Source organism: Impatiens glandulifera, chromosome 4, assembly GCF_907164915.1.
Source record: "Impatiens glandulifera chromosome 4, dImpGla2.1, whole genome shotgun sequence".
Taxonomy (NCBI): domain Eukaryota; kingdom Viridiplantae; phylum Streptophyta; class Magnoliopsida; order Ericales; family Balsaminaceae; genus Impatiens; species Impatiens glandulifera.
The window spans coordinates 20,667,000-20,681,574 of NC_061865.1; the positions used below are offsets into that span (position 1 = coordinate 20,667,000).

At 37.6% G+C, this 14,575-nt stretch overlaps 1 protein-coding gene and 1 pseudogene across 1 annotated transcript; both read right to left on the bottom strand.

Moving 5' to 3' along the window:
* Window positions 1-2,192: 2,192 nt before the first annotated feature.
* On the bottom strand, window positions 2,193-2,734 carry LOC124935700 (auxin-induced protein X15-like). The gene has a single exon (XM_047476119.1). It carries the CDS (start codon window positions 2,639-2,641, stop codon window positions 2,369-2,371), a length of 273 nt encoding a protein of 90 aa, XP_047332075.1. The 5' UTR covers window positions 2,642-2,734; the 3' UTR covers window positions 2,193-2,368.
* Window positions 2,735-7,986: 5,252 nt separating this feature from the next.
* LOC124935699 lies at window positions 7,987-8,314 on the bottom strand (annotated as a pseudogene).
* Between the last annotated feature and the right edge of the window lie 6,261 nt (window positions 8,315-14,575).

A 14,575-nucleotide genomic window follows, 5' to 3' on the forward strand; every position in this document is an offset into this window, starting at 1 on the left:
AATGTTTTTATGTAATTGTAAATTTAGTTGCGAAATATCCCGTTAATGCAAAACAAAATGCTCAACCCTATTTTTAATGCAAAAATAGTTGCCGAGGCTCTGTTGCAAATCAACTGTTTTTTTGTAGTGATGACTGTGGTGCAAATTTTCTTAAATATTAGTTCGATTGAAAGTAAGCATATATTGATTGATCGAAATAAGGTCTATAATATGATGAGACGGTGGAGTGCAAAATACTCAAAATAATAGTTCAGTTGAGAAACAAGGGATATATTGGTTGGTTTAAGTGAGAATGGTAAAAATGTTTGTAATGATGAGATGATTAATGTGTAAATTTTTTAAATAATAGTCCGAATGAGGAGTAAGAGTTATGTTGGTTGACCAAAGTGAGAAAATCTGTAATATGATTAGATGGTTGGGTGTAAAATGCCCAAAATGATAGTTAAGTTGGGGAAAGGCATATATTGGTTGGTTGAAGTGAAGATGGTAAAGAAAAAAATATTTTTAATGATAATATGGTTGTGGTGCAAAATATTTTAAATAATAGTTTGATTGAGGGTTAAGGATATGTTGGTTGACAAAATCATTCTATTTTAATTAAAGGATGACAATGAGGTGGTGCAGTTCAGAAAAAATGCATTCTCATCCCTACGGTACATCAAAAACCGATAAACAGATTAGACTTAAAATATAAATTATAAAATAATTTATATATTTGTAGTTATAAATTATCAAAATATCAAATATCAAACAAAAATAATATTCTACGATAATAATTTTAAAATATTAAATACCAAACAAGTACATCCAGTAATAATAATTTTTCAAAATAAACATAAACTTTTAGTGGTATTAGAAGATAAATATTTTTTTTTTTGTTTTAGTAAAAAAAGAGTAATTATTACATTAAATAAGTATATATTAATTATTTTAAATATTTATTATTAGAAAAAATGAAATTTTTTTGGTTTTGTCAAGAGATTCGTGCTAAACATATAAATACATAACCACCTATAACCCTGATCAACATATTTTGAATTTTTTTTTATTAATCCCGATTCACATTTAAAGCTGAAAAAAATTACACCAATCATTTCAATTCATTTCAATTCGTATCAGTTACCGCGGACAGATTTAAATTTACATCTTAATTTAAATTGATTGAAATAAGAGAGGAGCGAAATAAAAAAAAAAAAAAAAATGAAGGGGGAGAAGAATAAGAAAAAAAGATGGAAAAAAAATATAAACTAATGAACCACTAGAGGAGTTTTTCCGTTCGTGGACAGGGCAATTTTGAGGATCTCTCCACTCGTTTTCCTTACGATCAATCTAAGGGATAAACACGTTGATTCATACCTAGGTACTGGTTCATAATTGCTCTGTAATTCCTGTTTTAGTAGATGTGAAACAATTTCACGATAAGGATGCTAATTTAATGATTATGCGCATACTTGTTGAAATTTTCTGGAAAAAATCCTAAATTTAAGGAGAGGTAATGTTATGGATTGCAAGGATTTGTTTCAATTATTAACAAGAAATTATTGGTTCATTGAATGCACAATGCAGTGGGGCATATATCACATGGATTTGCCTAAAGAAATGAACAACGATTCATGATAATATTGAAATTGCCTGTAGTTGTAGGTGACAACTCCGACCTACTTAAAGATGTGAATATTGAATTTCTGCATTCATATGGATGAAATTAGTGAGTGAGAAGGCATGTATGTTCTTGGAACAAGAAATAGTAGATTTTTAAGTAGGATTACATGCCTTTGTTTATTTCCCAATACTCTTTAATTTGAGCATAGAAAATTTTCGGGTATATATCCTATTGTGTCCATTTCAATTCACAATGGTTACTAATTTCTGTAGGGAAATTTTCAACAGTACATATGCTGCAGACATCCTATTAATTTTCAGGTAGATACAATATGCATTAGAAATTAGAAAGATTTATGTACCAGTCTATAGGTAAGACGGTGGATAGCCTCTAACACGGTGATGGGAAAAAATATGCCGTAATTGGACTTCCTTATGCTTGTGCATATGATTTCAACAGTTTAGATTCTTTATTTGTTAGGATTAAAGAGGGGATACGATTAATACTGGCCTATTCTAATAGAAAGAAACACAATTCAGAAGTTTAATTGAATCCAAAGAGTATTTTTGACCAACCAAGTAGAAGGAGATAAAAGTTAAAAGACTGATTCAAATGTCATTTCACTTCATGCAAAAATGAATGATACAAGTGTAATTGTATTGATTTCCCGTCATATGATTACATTTGAAAATTTCATATGAAAGAAAATCAAGACACTGCAGTTGTGTAAGGGATGTTAGAAGTCACTTTCATATCCTAAGCTTCTCATGAGCAATTCAAGCTGCATGTCATATGGATGAAGCGTTCCTCGCTACAAGGGATGGTGAGACCACCCATTGGATGATCAAACCCGAATTCTTCTTCTGCCTTGCTTAGCAAATCTTGAAAAAGAGGATGGTTCAAATATGAAACTGGGACCACATGACGTTTCCTTTCTAATTCTCCTACATAGACTGCAACATGGCCTTTGGGCACTATGGAGAGAGACCGTCGATTTGCTTGCTTGGCTTGAACAATGATTGGCAAGCGGAAGCCCATGATCTTAGGTAATGCTTTCTTTCTTGACAAAAAAATCTGCTAGTGTTTAAAAGAAGGAAATGAGTTTTGATGGTTGGATGTTGCTGCTTTGAAAATGTTTATATAGAAGGAGAGGTAATGTTATGTATTGCAAGGATCTATTACAATTATTAACAAGAAATTGTTGGTTCATTGAATGCACATGAAGTGGGGCATATGTCACATGGACTTGCTTAAAGAAATGAACAAAGATTCATGATAATATGGGGCCTGTAGCTGTAGGTGACAACTCCGACCTACAAGCCAATCAGGCCTACTTGTAATTACTTGAAGGCTTTGAATTAATGAATATATGCATTCATATGGATGAGATTAGTGAGTTAGAGGGCATGTATGTACCTGGAGCTAGAAATAGTAGATTGTTAATAAATTAGGATCACAGACCTTTGTTTATTTCTCAATAATCTTTAATTTGAGCATAGAAATTGTTTAGGTATATACCCTATTTGTGTAGGGAAATTGTTAACAGTACATATGTGTTACGAGGGATTATTAGGGGTTAGGGTTCTTAACCCTAAAATAAGTTGATGGGTAGATGTAACCCTTATAAATAAGGCAGTAAGCCAAAATATGGAATATTAATTGATTTGGAATTAATAATTATTTATATAGAAATAAATAATTATTAATAAGGTATTATTAAAAATGTGAAATTGACGGGCAACTGATTATGGCAGTTGGAGAGTATATGAGGAAAATAATATAATCTACAGAATATTCGGCTGATGATTGATAAGTTGAACTCTCGTCTCTTGTAAGATGCATGGGTTTTTTAGCACTCAAGCTAGGCCATGATAAAGCAGTCGAAATCTACCAACCACGTAGACCCACGGAGAATTACTTTCTAAAAAAAAAGCCCTAAATAAAGGGAAAGCAAGTACCAATCACATTAGCCAGGGAAAGTTCATTCACTCACCGGAGGTAGGTGGAGGCTATATAAAGAAGAGATCGGGGGTCTATAGAAAACACTATAAACATTATTCGAGAAATCTCTCAAGATCAACTTATCTCTATCTTTTCATTCTTCTCTCATTGTATTCACCCTAATTGTTAGGGTTCTATCTCTCCTCTATCAGTATCTTATATTCTCTTCGTTCTTAATTCTACTCCTATTATTTATGTAATTTCAAGTTATATATACCTAATTCGAGTTTAAGGTGTATCATTGGTATCAGAGCGACATTCTTGGCAATATGGTGGAAACACGTATCGACGGATAGTTGAATGAAAATCATAAACATAGTCAGACGTATGAATGAATAAAGTGTAGTGAGTTGTCAAAATGAATTTTCCAAAATTCTTTGGAGAAAATGTCGAAGATGTTGAAGATTGGATTTATGAGGTAAAAAGATTTTTTCGGGTTAACGACACACTTGAAGAAGACGAGGTTCATCTTGCGACAAGTCACATGAGGGAAAAGGCACTACGATGGCTTAGGGAACACGTGGTCATGAAAACTCTCAGCAGAGGATTGACGTGGAGAGAGCTAAAACAACTATTGCGACGTGAGTTTGGGTCATGTGTCAGGGACGATCCACGACATATACAAAAGAAAGTGCAACCAGAAGCGTGGAAGGTAATCGCGGAACAGTGTCAACAAATAACCGAATTTTTAAAATCATGGAGGATTGCTGATGAAATTAAAAGACAAAAATAAAAGGCCGATGAAGAAATAACAAGGCAAAAGTGGGAAAACGATCGTCAAAAATTGATAGTCGAATCCGATGAGTTACTGGAAGATGACAAACAACCTGTAGAAGATGTTGGACAATCGACACATTCCACATTCACACATTCACAATCGATGCCTTCCCCATTGACATATTCGACTCTAAACAAAGACGAAACATCTTTTAATGATGATTGTTCTAAAGTGGAAGACGCACCTCCTGTTGAAGACTTTTGTTATGGAAAAGAAATGAAGACTTCAAATACTCATGATATCAAACACGACAATCTCAGTCTCGATGAAGAAATCTACGATAATTCAAGTTATTCGATTATTTATTTGCAAGTCTCACAAGTGTACGATGACAAAGAGAATGCGAAGACAACCTACGTTGGAAAAGAAGATCATTATCGTGTTGATTTGGGAGAAGTAAAATTTAAAGAAATATTTGAAAATGTTTTGGGCCTTGAAGATAGGATGTTGTCGTTTGATCCCATTTCTCAAGCATACTTAGCGCCACGTCCAAATTGCGTCCAGATTTTGTGGTTCGAGAAATCTCAAGATGTTGGATCTTGCTTTCAGAAAATTTTATGACATAAAACATGGATGAGATGCAAATATTTATTATGGTTTGAAGAACCACCAGATGCAGAGTTTTGCAATTGTTCTTATGCCTTACAATTGGGAGATATTTTGAAACAATTTGTTTGGTTTGAAAAGCCACCAGATACTTGGGAGTGTCAGTTAAACCTACGTTTATTATCTACAGGGGAGAATGAATCTTGGTTGGAACATGAATTTCCAAAACTTGGGTTTGTTGGAAATAAGTTGGCTTCTTCTTTTAATTGTGTTGTTCGTGGTCGAACAAATGTTGAAGGGGAGGCTAATGTTACGAGGGATTATTAGGGGTTAGGGTTATTAACCCTAAAATAAGTTGATGGGTAGATGTAACCCTTATTAATAAGGCAGTAAACCAAAATATGGAATATTAATTGATTTAGAATTAATAATTATTTATATAGAAATAAATAATTATTAATAAGGTATTGTTAAAAATGTGAGATTGACAGACAACTGATTATGGCAGCTGGAAAGTATATAAGGAAAATAATATAATCTACAGAATATTCGGCTGTGGATTGATTATGGTAGGTGGAGGCTATATAAAGAAGAAATCGAGGATCTATAGAAAACACAATAAACATTATTCAAGAAATCCCTAAAGATCAACTTATCTCTATATTTTCATTCTCCTCTCATTGTATTCACCCTAATTGTTAGGGTTCTATCTCCTCTATCAGTATCTTATATTCTCTTCGTTTCTACTTCTATTATTTATGTAATTTCAAGCTATATATACCTAATTCGAGTTTAAGACTATTATTTTTCATCAGTCACTAGTCACTAAAACTTAATGAAAATCTACATCAAATTTTCCAGATATTGGTGGTTGATCTCTTAAGAAAAAATGCCTACATCACACAATTTAAGTTTAAAAATGAAGACATAGGGTATTTGATATTTGGGTGGAATGTCAGTAAGGTGCACTTTGTCTTTCCAGAATGGATTAATTGCTGATCCATTACTTGGATTACTTTTTTAAGTTAATATATATTGTTTAATAATTTGCTGTATATGTTATCTTTCTTTTGTTCAAATTATAACGGTCTGTATGGATTAGCAAGCATTCGTTCCTTTTGTCATTTTGATCAAGGTTCCGTTTGAACGATGAACTCTCGTATGAAACTGCTTGTCTTTGGTCAATAAACCTTTAATGCTCTATACTATGTCGATATTCAAGAATAGTATGATAAAACGACATCCATAAATACTAATGAATTTCTTTCTGTTTCATTTCCTTTAATGGAGCTGCTTGCTACAAATGAGCATAAATTGCATGTACAAAATTTAGGAAGAGAAGTTAGTTCTAAGGTTAAACAAAATGGAGTTTTCTCCAATTCCTAATATGCCTATTTCTGTGTGTATGCTCTTCTTTCTAACTAAGCATTGTTCACGTCAAGTTGTAGCATATTAATGAAGGCTTCTTCTCTGCATGGAATAGTGAGGCCTCCCATTTGGTGATGGAACCCAAATTCTTCTTCAGCTTTCGTAAGGAGATTCTGGAAAGACGGATTTTGCAGATATGATATCGGAATCACAAATCGCCTTTTGAGATCGCTCGTGCCTTGGGGAGGATCTGCTTGAGGAATTGGATTGCCATGAGTTGCTTTTCTTGATGGATACTTGAAGAAACCTGAAGGTAAGATGCTAATTTATGAGATTTTTTGGATTGGAAAGTGTTTGATAATCTGACGAATGTTTAGTTATGTATATATAGAGGAATGGAGAATAAGAGAAAGAAGAAGAGAACCCTACATGAACAACAACCACACATGAATTGGAAGGTAGAGATTGAAATAGAAGATATTCATAAGGTATTCACATGCCATTGTCTCCTTATTTAATTCCATGTCTCATCTCTTCTAGTGGGTCATATCTTAAATGAATGTCTTTATCTTAATCATGTGTGGATGAGATGCCCTGGCTATTTGTATCTTCGCTTCTAATTGTTCTCTCCACTGTTAAAAGGAAACACAACATATGTAATTTGTGTAGCTAGAGCCAGAGGATGGCAAATGCAACACTTACTGAAGCATTAATAAAGACATACCATGTGATGATTTTCTTCTTTGCTGGTAGCACATCTGTCAATGTTGTGAACAGGTGGTCCTTCTAGGCTATGGCCCAATTTAATAATAAATATAAGTTCTTATATATATACAAACAACCCATATGGCCATAAAAAAATTGGATGAATTGCCAACCTTGCAGATGGGAGACATGTTTTGGGCATCTAAATCTTGTCTATGATTTCAGTGCCCCATTATTCAATCATTAGAAATTAGAAAGATTTATGTACCAGCCTATAGGTAAGACGGTGGATAGCCTCTAATGCGGTGATGGGAGAAAAATATGCCGTAAATATGGGAGATTCTCATAAAAGCATCTAACAGTAAACTTTCATAAATCTAGACATACCCTTGTCGCTTTAAGTGAAGATTAATTAAATTTTCTAAATCCAAAATCTAAATGAGTATTGTGAAATTTTACAAGAACTGCATTTTATTCTAGTCTCTTTCTGTTTAAATTCAGGTACCTATTATGCTTTTTCTTTGATAAATAAAAATGAATTACCCAACTCATATTGTGGATTTCTAGTTCCTCATGCATGAAATACAAGTGATGCATGTTAAGCATTTGTCGCTGATGAAACGTTCTCCTTGACGTTCCAAATTTGTTAATTGGACTTCCTTATGCATATGTTTTCACCAGTTTAGATTCTTTATTTGTTAGGATTAAAGAGGGGATACGATTAATACTGGCCTATTCTAATAGAAAGAAACACAATTCAGAAGTTCAATTGAATCCAAAAAGTATTTTTGACCAACCAAGTAGAAAGAGATAAAAGTTAAAAGATTGATTCAACTTTCATTTCACTTCATGCAAAAATGAATGATACAAGTGTATTTGTATTGATTTCCCGTCATATGATTACATTTGAAAATTTCATATGAAAGAAAATCAAGACACTGCAGTTGTGTATGGATGTTATAGTCACTTTCATATCCCAATCTTGTCATGAGCAATTCAAGCTGCATGTCATATGGATGAAGTGTTTCTCGCTACAAGGGATGGTGAGACCACCCATTGGATGATCAAACCCGAATTCTTCTTCTGCCTTGCTTAGCAAATCTTGAAAAAGAGGATGGTTCAAATATGAAACTGGGACCACATGACGTTTCCTTTCTAATTCTCCTACATAGACTGCAACATGGCCTTGGGACCACATGACGTTTCCTTTCTAATTCTCCTACATAGACTGCAACATGGCCTTTGGGCACTATGGAGAGAGACTATCGATTTGCTTGCTTGGCTTGAACAATGATTGGCAAGCGGAAGCCCATGATCTTAGGTAATGCTTTCTTTCTTGAAGAAAAAGCTGCTAGTGTTTAAAAGAGGGAAATGAGTTTTGATGGTTGGATGTTGCTGCTTTGAAAATGTTTATATAGAAGGAGAGGTAATGTTATGTATTGCAAGGATCTATTTCAATTATTAACAAGAAATTGTTGGTTCATTGAATGCACATGAAGTGGGGCATATGTCACATGGACTTGCCTAAAGAAATGAACAACGATTCATGATAATATGGGGCCGGTAGCTCTAGGTGACAACTCCGACCTACAAGCCAATCAGGCCTACTTGTAATTACTTGAATGGTGTGAATTATTGAAGATATGCATTCATATAGATGAGATTAGAGAGTTAGAGGGCATGTATGTACATGGCGCTAGAAATAGTAGATTGTTAAGTAGGATCACAGGCCTTTGTTTATTTCCCAATAATATTTAATTTGAGCATAGAAATTGTTCAGGTATATACCCTATTGTGTCAATTGCAATTTACAATGGTTACTAATTTGTGTATGTGTTAGATAAATTAGACCGGTTAAAATAAGAACTTAACAAAAATAAATTCTCTGTGCAGGAACGGTCAAGAATCTAACCGATCAAGTAATCAAACCGGTTATAAGAAGAAGCAAAGGATGTATCCAAAACCGGAAGTTATTCGGTTAACCTGAAGCTATAAACAACCGGCAGACATCCTAAACCGAAATGCAGTATTCAACCGAAAACCGACGAAGAGACTACTTAAAGAAAGAAGTCAAGATTATCAAACTAAGTAAAATCTACAAATTGGTGCAAACGAACACTTTGAGTATCTGCGGAAGATGATATCAAATGAATAGACTGTGACATTGTCATATCCATACAAGTCTGATGATACTCTGAAGGCTGCAGAAGATTGTCTAAAGAAACAGTTACCATTTTGGTACAAGTCAAATGTGCAGTTCTCCAGATGCAGGTAACTGCCAACCGGCAGTTGCCATATTAAGTAAAAGACAATTGAAGCCGGTCTGCTCCATGTCTTGGAAGCTTAAACCGAAATTAATGCAATGCTGATCCTCTGCTCCACCAATCAGATTCAAGTATTACCCTGAAGGTATCCGTTGAAGAAATGTGACCGTTGACACATTTCACCTATAAAAAAGAAGTTGAAGAGGAGTAAACGTAGTTCGCAGTTCTAAGAAGTTCTAACAATCAAGAGGCACAACAATTAAGAGTGCCAATAACCCAAGTTACAAGTTACAAGTTGTGTTTATCTCTCTACAAAGATTAAAAGCTTAAGTGTGCATTTGAAGTGTGATTACAATTTCTGAGAATTGTACGAGTGATTATCGAGCAGTAAATAAGTTTCGATTGTGTATTGTGGTTAAGTATTCCTTAGTGAATATCCTTCTCACGGTTTGAGAAGAAGGGGTGACGTAGGAGTTTTATCTCCGAACATGCATAAAAACCTGTGTCTTGTTCTTTATTTTCTGCCGGTTCTACTTTCTAACCGACTCGTACTGTCCTAACCGACTTACATCACTCTAATCGATTCACTGAACCTCAAACCGACCTTCTAATCTCCAAACCGATATTCTTTTAAATCCTATCTCTATTCATTCCGTGTGTTGCTTCAACCTGAAACAAACTACTTCCGGACTTGAATTCGGTTCAAGGGTTTGTGACAGTTTGTGTAGTATTGAAACCGGTGTTAATCTCTAACTGGATTAACGCCAACCGTTGAGTGTTGTCAGAAAGTGCTAACCGGCCAGACCCTGGTCCGCCAGCCGCGATCTAGATCCTAACAGTAGGGAAATTGTTAACAGTACATATTGTCACGGCCCATTGGTATGGGGTGCACATGTCAAGCCTACAAGGTGCATTTTTCAGAATATTCATGTCTTAGGTCATTTCTAGAACTCTCTAGAATCCTCTAGGAGTTCCTGGATTTTTGTTGGTCATGGAACTCTCTAGATTTATCTAGGAGTTCTCCTTTTATGAGTGAGATCATGGAACTCTCTAGATTTATTTAGGAGTTCCTCTTTTGTATGTAGGGTCATGGAACTTTCTAGAATTCTCTAGGAAGTTCCTTTTGTATGTAAGGTGGAGAACTCTCTAGAATTCTCTAGGAGTTCTCATGTATAGGTGCTAGTAGAATTCTCTAGAAATCCTGAGGAATCCTTGGGTCTAGGTTATGTAATAGAAGAGTCTAGAAATCTCTAGGACAAGGAAGATCTAGAATGATCTTCCCACTTGTATATAAACAAGTCTAGGTCATAGGACAGTCAACTCAACACAACCAATGTCTAAACACTCAACACTTGTAATACCTCACTCTTGTAAGCAATAAACAAGATATTCTCCAAGCTCTTTTTCTCTCAAGTATTCCATCTTCTTGCATATTTTAGAAGGCTGACTAGCTAGGATTGTGGCAATCTAGCCTAGTGCCGCGCGGGACGAGAGAATATTCGGTGACCGAGTTTCTACCCGTGACAAGTGGTATCAGAGCGAAAGTGATATCGCATCCATGTTTATGCTTCCGCATTTAAGAGAAGAGATGGATTCAAGTTCCAAAGTCACAAAGGTTTCGACCGGCGAACAAAAGGACAAGAGGTCCAAGAGGGACAAGTCCGTCGAGAGGAGTATCGACATGGAAGCGTGGGTGACCCGGCTTGAGGAAGGCATGTCCGAGCACCAGGAGGCTCTCGAAGTGTTTAGCGCGGTGGCCGAGAGGGTGACGGCGTTGGATGAGGCTGGTGAAAAGTTGGAGAACGAGGTGATGGGAGTCATTAACAATATGAACCGGAGCATTCGTGACGAAGTGCTGGGATCGATTCGAGGGGAGGTTAATGATATCCGCCATGAAGTGCTCGAGACAATCTAGGGAGAAATCCATACGATGGTCGAGGCCCTCCGGAGGGATATATTGGGGAGGCTAGAATCGATGGAAAGGCGGATTGGGAGGAATGGAGGGGAACATAGAGGTGCGGCACCTCAACGGATGGATGTTCCTAAGCCAACTCCATTCAAAGGCTCGAGGAGTGCAAGGGAAGTGGAGGACTTCCTTTGGAACATGGAGAGGTACTTTCGGGCATCAAACATACTAGATGATCATGGCAAGTTGGAGAAGGCACCTTTCTTCCTGCAAGATGTGGCATTACTGTGGTGGAGGAGGCGAGAGGTAGACATTGAACGAGGTACGTTGCGAATGGAGACGTGGGAAGACTTCAAGACCGAGTTCAAGCACCAATTCTTCCCAGAGAACGCCGAATTCGAGGCTAGGAAAAGGTTGAATCAACTTGTGCACAACAGAAGCATCAAGGAGTATGTGAAGGAGGTCCAGGAGTTGATGCTCGAGTTACCAGTCTAACGGAACAAGAGGCCCTATTCGCGTTTGTGAATGGCCTTAAGACTTGGGCGCAGTTGGAGCTGCAAAGGGCCAAGGTGTGGGACGTCTCCGAGGCAATCACGGTTGCAGAAAGACTGTTAGAGCTCAAAGTGTCTGTGGATAGGCCGAAGATCCTCAGGGACGAGGAGGAAAATCGTGGGGGAGACCGCCCATGTGACCAGGAGAAAGGTGAGGGAGACCGCCCACCTAGGAAAGGGCATGCACATAACAACTCTATGGGGAAAACCAACGACTCGGGTAAGCCAAGAGTGTGTAGATTTGTGGTGCTCATAATCACATAAAGTTTATGTGCCCGTTCAAAGGGGAAAAGGTTGCAGCAGTTAAAGGACACGAGTCTTCCGAGGAAGAGGAAGGGACTCAGGTGTGATCCTTGAGACTGCTCAACGCTGCGAAGACTAGTGTTGCGAAGCCGGTCAAGGAAACAAGGAGTGGCTCTTTGTTCGTAGAAGCTTGGATCGGGGGAAGACGCATTAAGGCACTAGTGGATACATGGGCTACACACACTTCATGCGAGAAGGAGTAGCCAAGGCGTTGGGTCTTCGGATCAGCCCAAAAAGAGGGACGGTGAAGGCCTTCGATGTAGCCGAACCAGTGGCTGGGGAGGCTAGGAAAGTGCACACCAGGATCGGAGACTAGTATGGGACGGTCTCGTTTACCTTGGTCCCAATGGAAGACTACGACGTAGTGTTGGGACTACAATGGTGCGATCAGGTACGTGCTTGCATAATGCCTTATTCTGATTCCTAAATCATTTTGGATCACGGGAAATCTAGCGTGATTCCAACAAGGAGAGAATCCGAGGGAATAGGCATGTTCTCGGCATTGCGATTCAGCCGAGGTCGCAAACATGGTAAATGGGCTTTTACCACTTTTGCTAGGGTGGATGATGGGGACAGTTCCAAAGGGAAAGGACAAGTACCCAAGGAAGTCCAAAGGAGGTGCAAGGTCTTCAAGCGGCTCAAGGCTCAAGGCACGAAACCATCAGATCCACAAGGTTTGGCCACAGGCAACGTGGGCCAAAGTCAGTCCGCCTTCACTCGCGTCAAGTCCATGGAAAAGGAAGCAGGGCGTGCAGTCAGGAAAGGGGACGGTGAAATGGGGAAGTTACCCCCGCAACAGTTGAAGTCTCTGCGGTCTGTGCTCAAGGGGCTTGTGCGCAGATTCGAGGGACCATTTTCAATCGAGAGACGTGTGGGAAATGCCTCATATCAGTTGGAGCTGGCGGCCATAGGTGCACCCGATGCCGTGACGTGCAAGGGGGAGGAAGAGCACTCAGGGGACGCCATGAAGAAGATCACCATGCATCGTTCTAAGGTCGTGCCGAGGTCGACCACGACTTAGGTGGGGGAGAATGTCACGGCCCATTGGTATGGGGTGCACATGTCAAGCCTACAAGGTGCATTTTTCAGAATATTCATGTCTTGGGTCATTTCTGGAACTCTCTAGAATCCTTTAGGAGTTCCTGGATTTTTGTTGGTCATGGAACTCTCTAGATTTATCTAGGAGTTCTCCTTTTATGAGTGAGGTCATGGAACTCTCTAGATTTATCTAGGAGTTCTCTTTTGTAAGTAGGGTCATGGAACTTTCTAGAATTCTCTAGGAAGTTCCTTTTGTATGTAAGGTGGAGAACTCTCTAGAATTCTCGAGGAGTTCTCATGTATAGGTGCTAGTAGAATTCTCTAGAAATCTCTAGGTATCCTTGGGTCTAGGTTAGGTAATAGAAGAGTCTAAAAATCTCTAGGACAAGGAAGATCTAGAATGATTTTCCCACTTGTATATAAACAAGTCTAGGTCATAGGACACTCAACTCAACACAACCAATGTTCTAAACACTCAACACTTGTAATACCTCACTCTTGTAAGCAATAAACAAGATATTCTCCAATCTCTTTCTCTCTCAAGTATTCCATCTTCTTGCATATTTTAGAAGGCTGACTAGCTAGGATTGTGGCAATCTAACCTAGTGCCGCGCGGGACGAGAGAATATTCGGTGACCGAGTTTCTGCCCGTGACAATATGCTGCAGACATCCTATTATTTTTCATCAGTCGCTAGTCACTAAAACTTAACGAAAATCTACATCAAACTTTCCAGATATTGGTGGTTGATCTCTTAGGAAAAAATACCTACATCACACAATTTATGTTTAAAAATGAATACAAAGGGTATTCGATATTTGGGTGGCATGTCAGTAAGGTGCACTTTGTCTTTCCAGAATGGATTAATTGCTGATCCATTACTTGGATTACTTTTTTATGTTAATATATATTGTTTAATAATTTGCTGTTTATGTTCTCTTTATTTTGTTCAAATTATACTGGTCTGTATGGATTAGCAAGCCTTCGTTCCTTTTGTCATTATGATTAAGGTTCTATTTGAACGATGAACTCTTTTATGAAACTGCTTGTCTTTGGTCAATAAACCTTGAATGCTCTGTACTATGTCGATATTAAGTAATAGTATGATAAAACAACATCCATAAATACTAATGAATTTCTTTCTATTTCATTTCCTTTAATGGAGCTGCTTGCTACAAATGAGCATAAATTGCATGTACAAAATGTAGGAAGAGAAGTTAGTTCTAAGGTTAAACAAAATGGAGTTTTCTCCAATTCCTAATATGCCTATTTCTGTGTGTATGCTCTTCTTTTTAACTAAGCATTGTTCACGTCAAGTTGTAGCATATTAATGAAGGCTTCTTCTCTGCATGGAATAGTGAGGCCTCCCATTTGGTGATGGAACCCAAATTCTTCTTCAGCTTTCGTAAGGAGATTCTGGAAAGACGGATTTTGCAGATATGATATCGGAATCACAAATCGCCTTTTTTGGCACTCCCCTACATAGACTGCAACATGTCCTTTAGGGACGCCG

What these genes read in the sequence shown, in the direction of transcription:
- LOC124935700 (XM_047476119.1), bottom strand. Translation starts at nt 2,641, where the DNA reads ATGGGCTTCCGCTTGCCAATCATTGTTCAAGCCAAGCAAGCAAATCGA.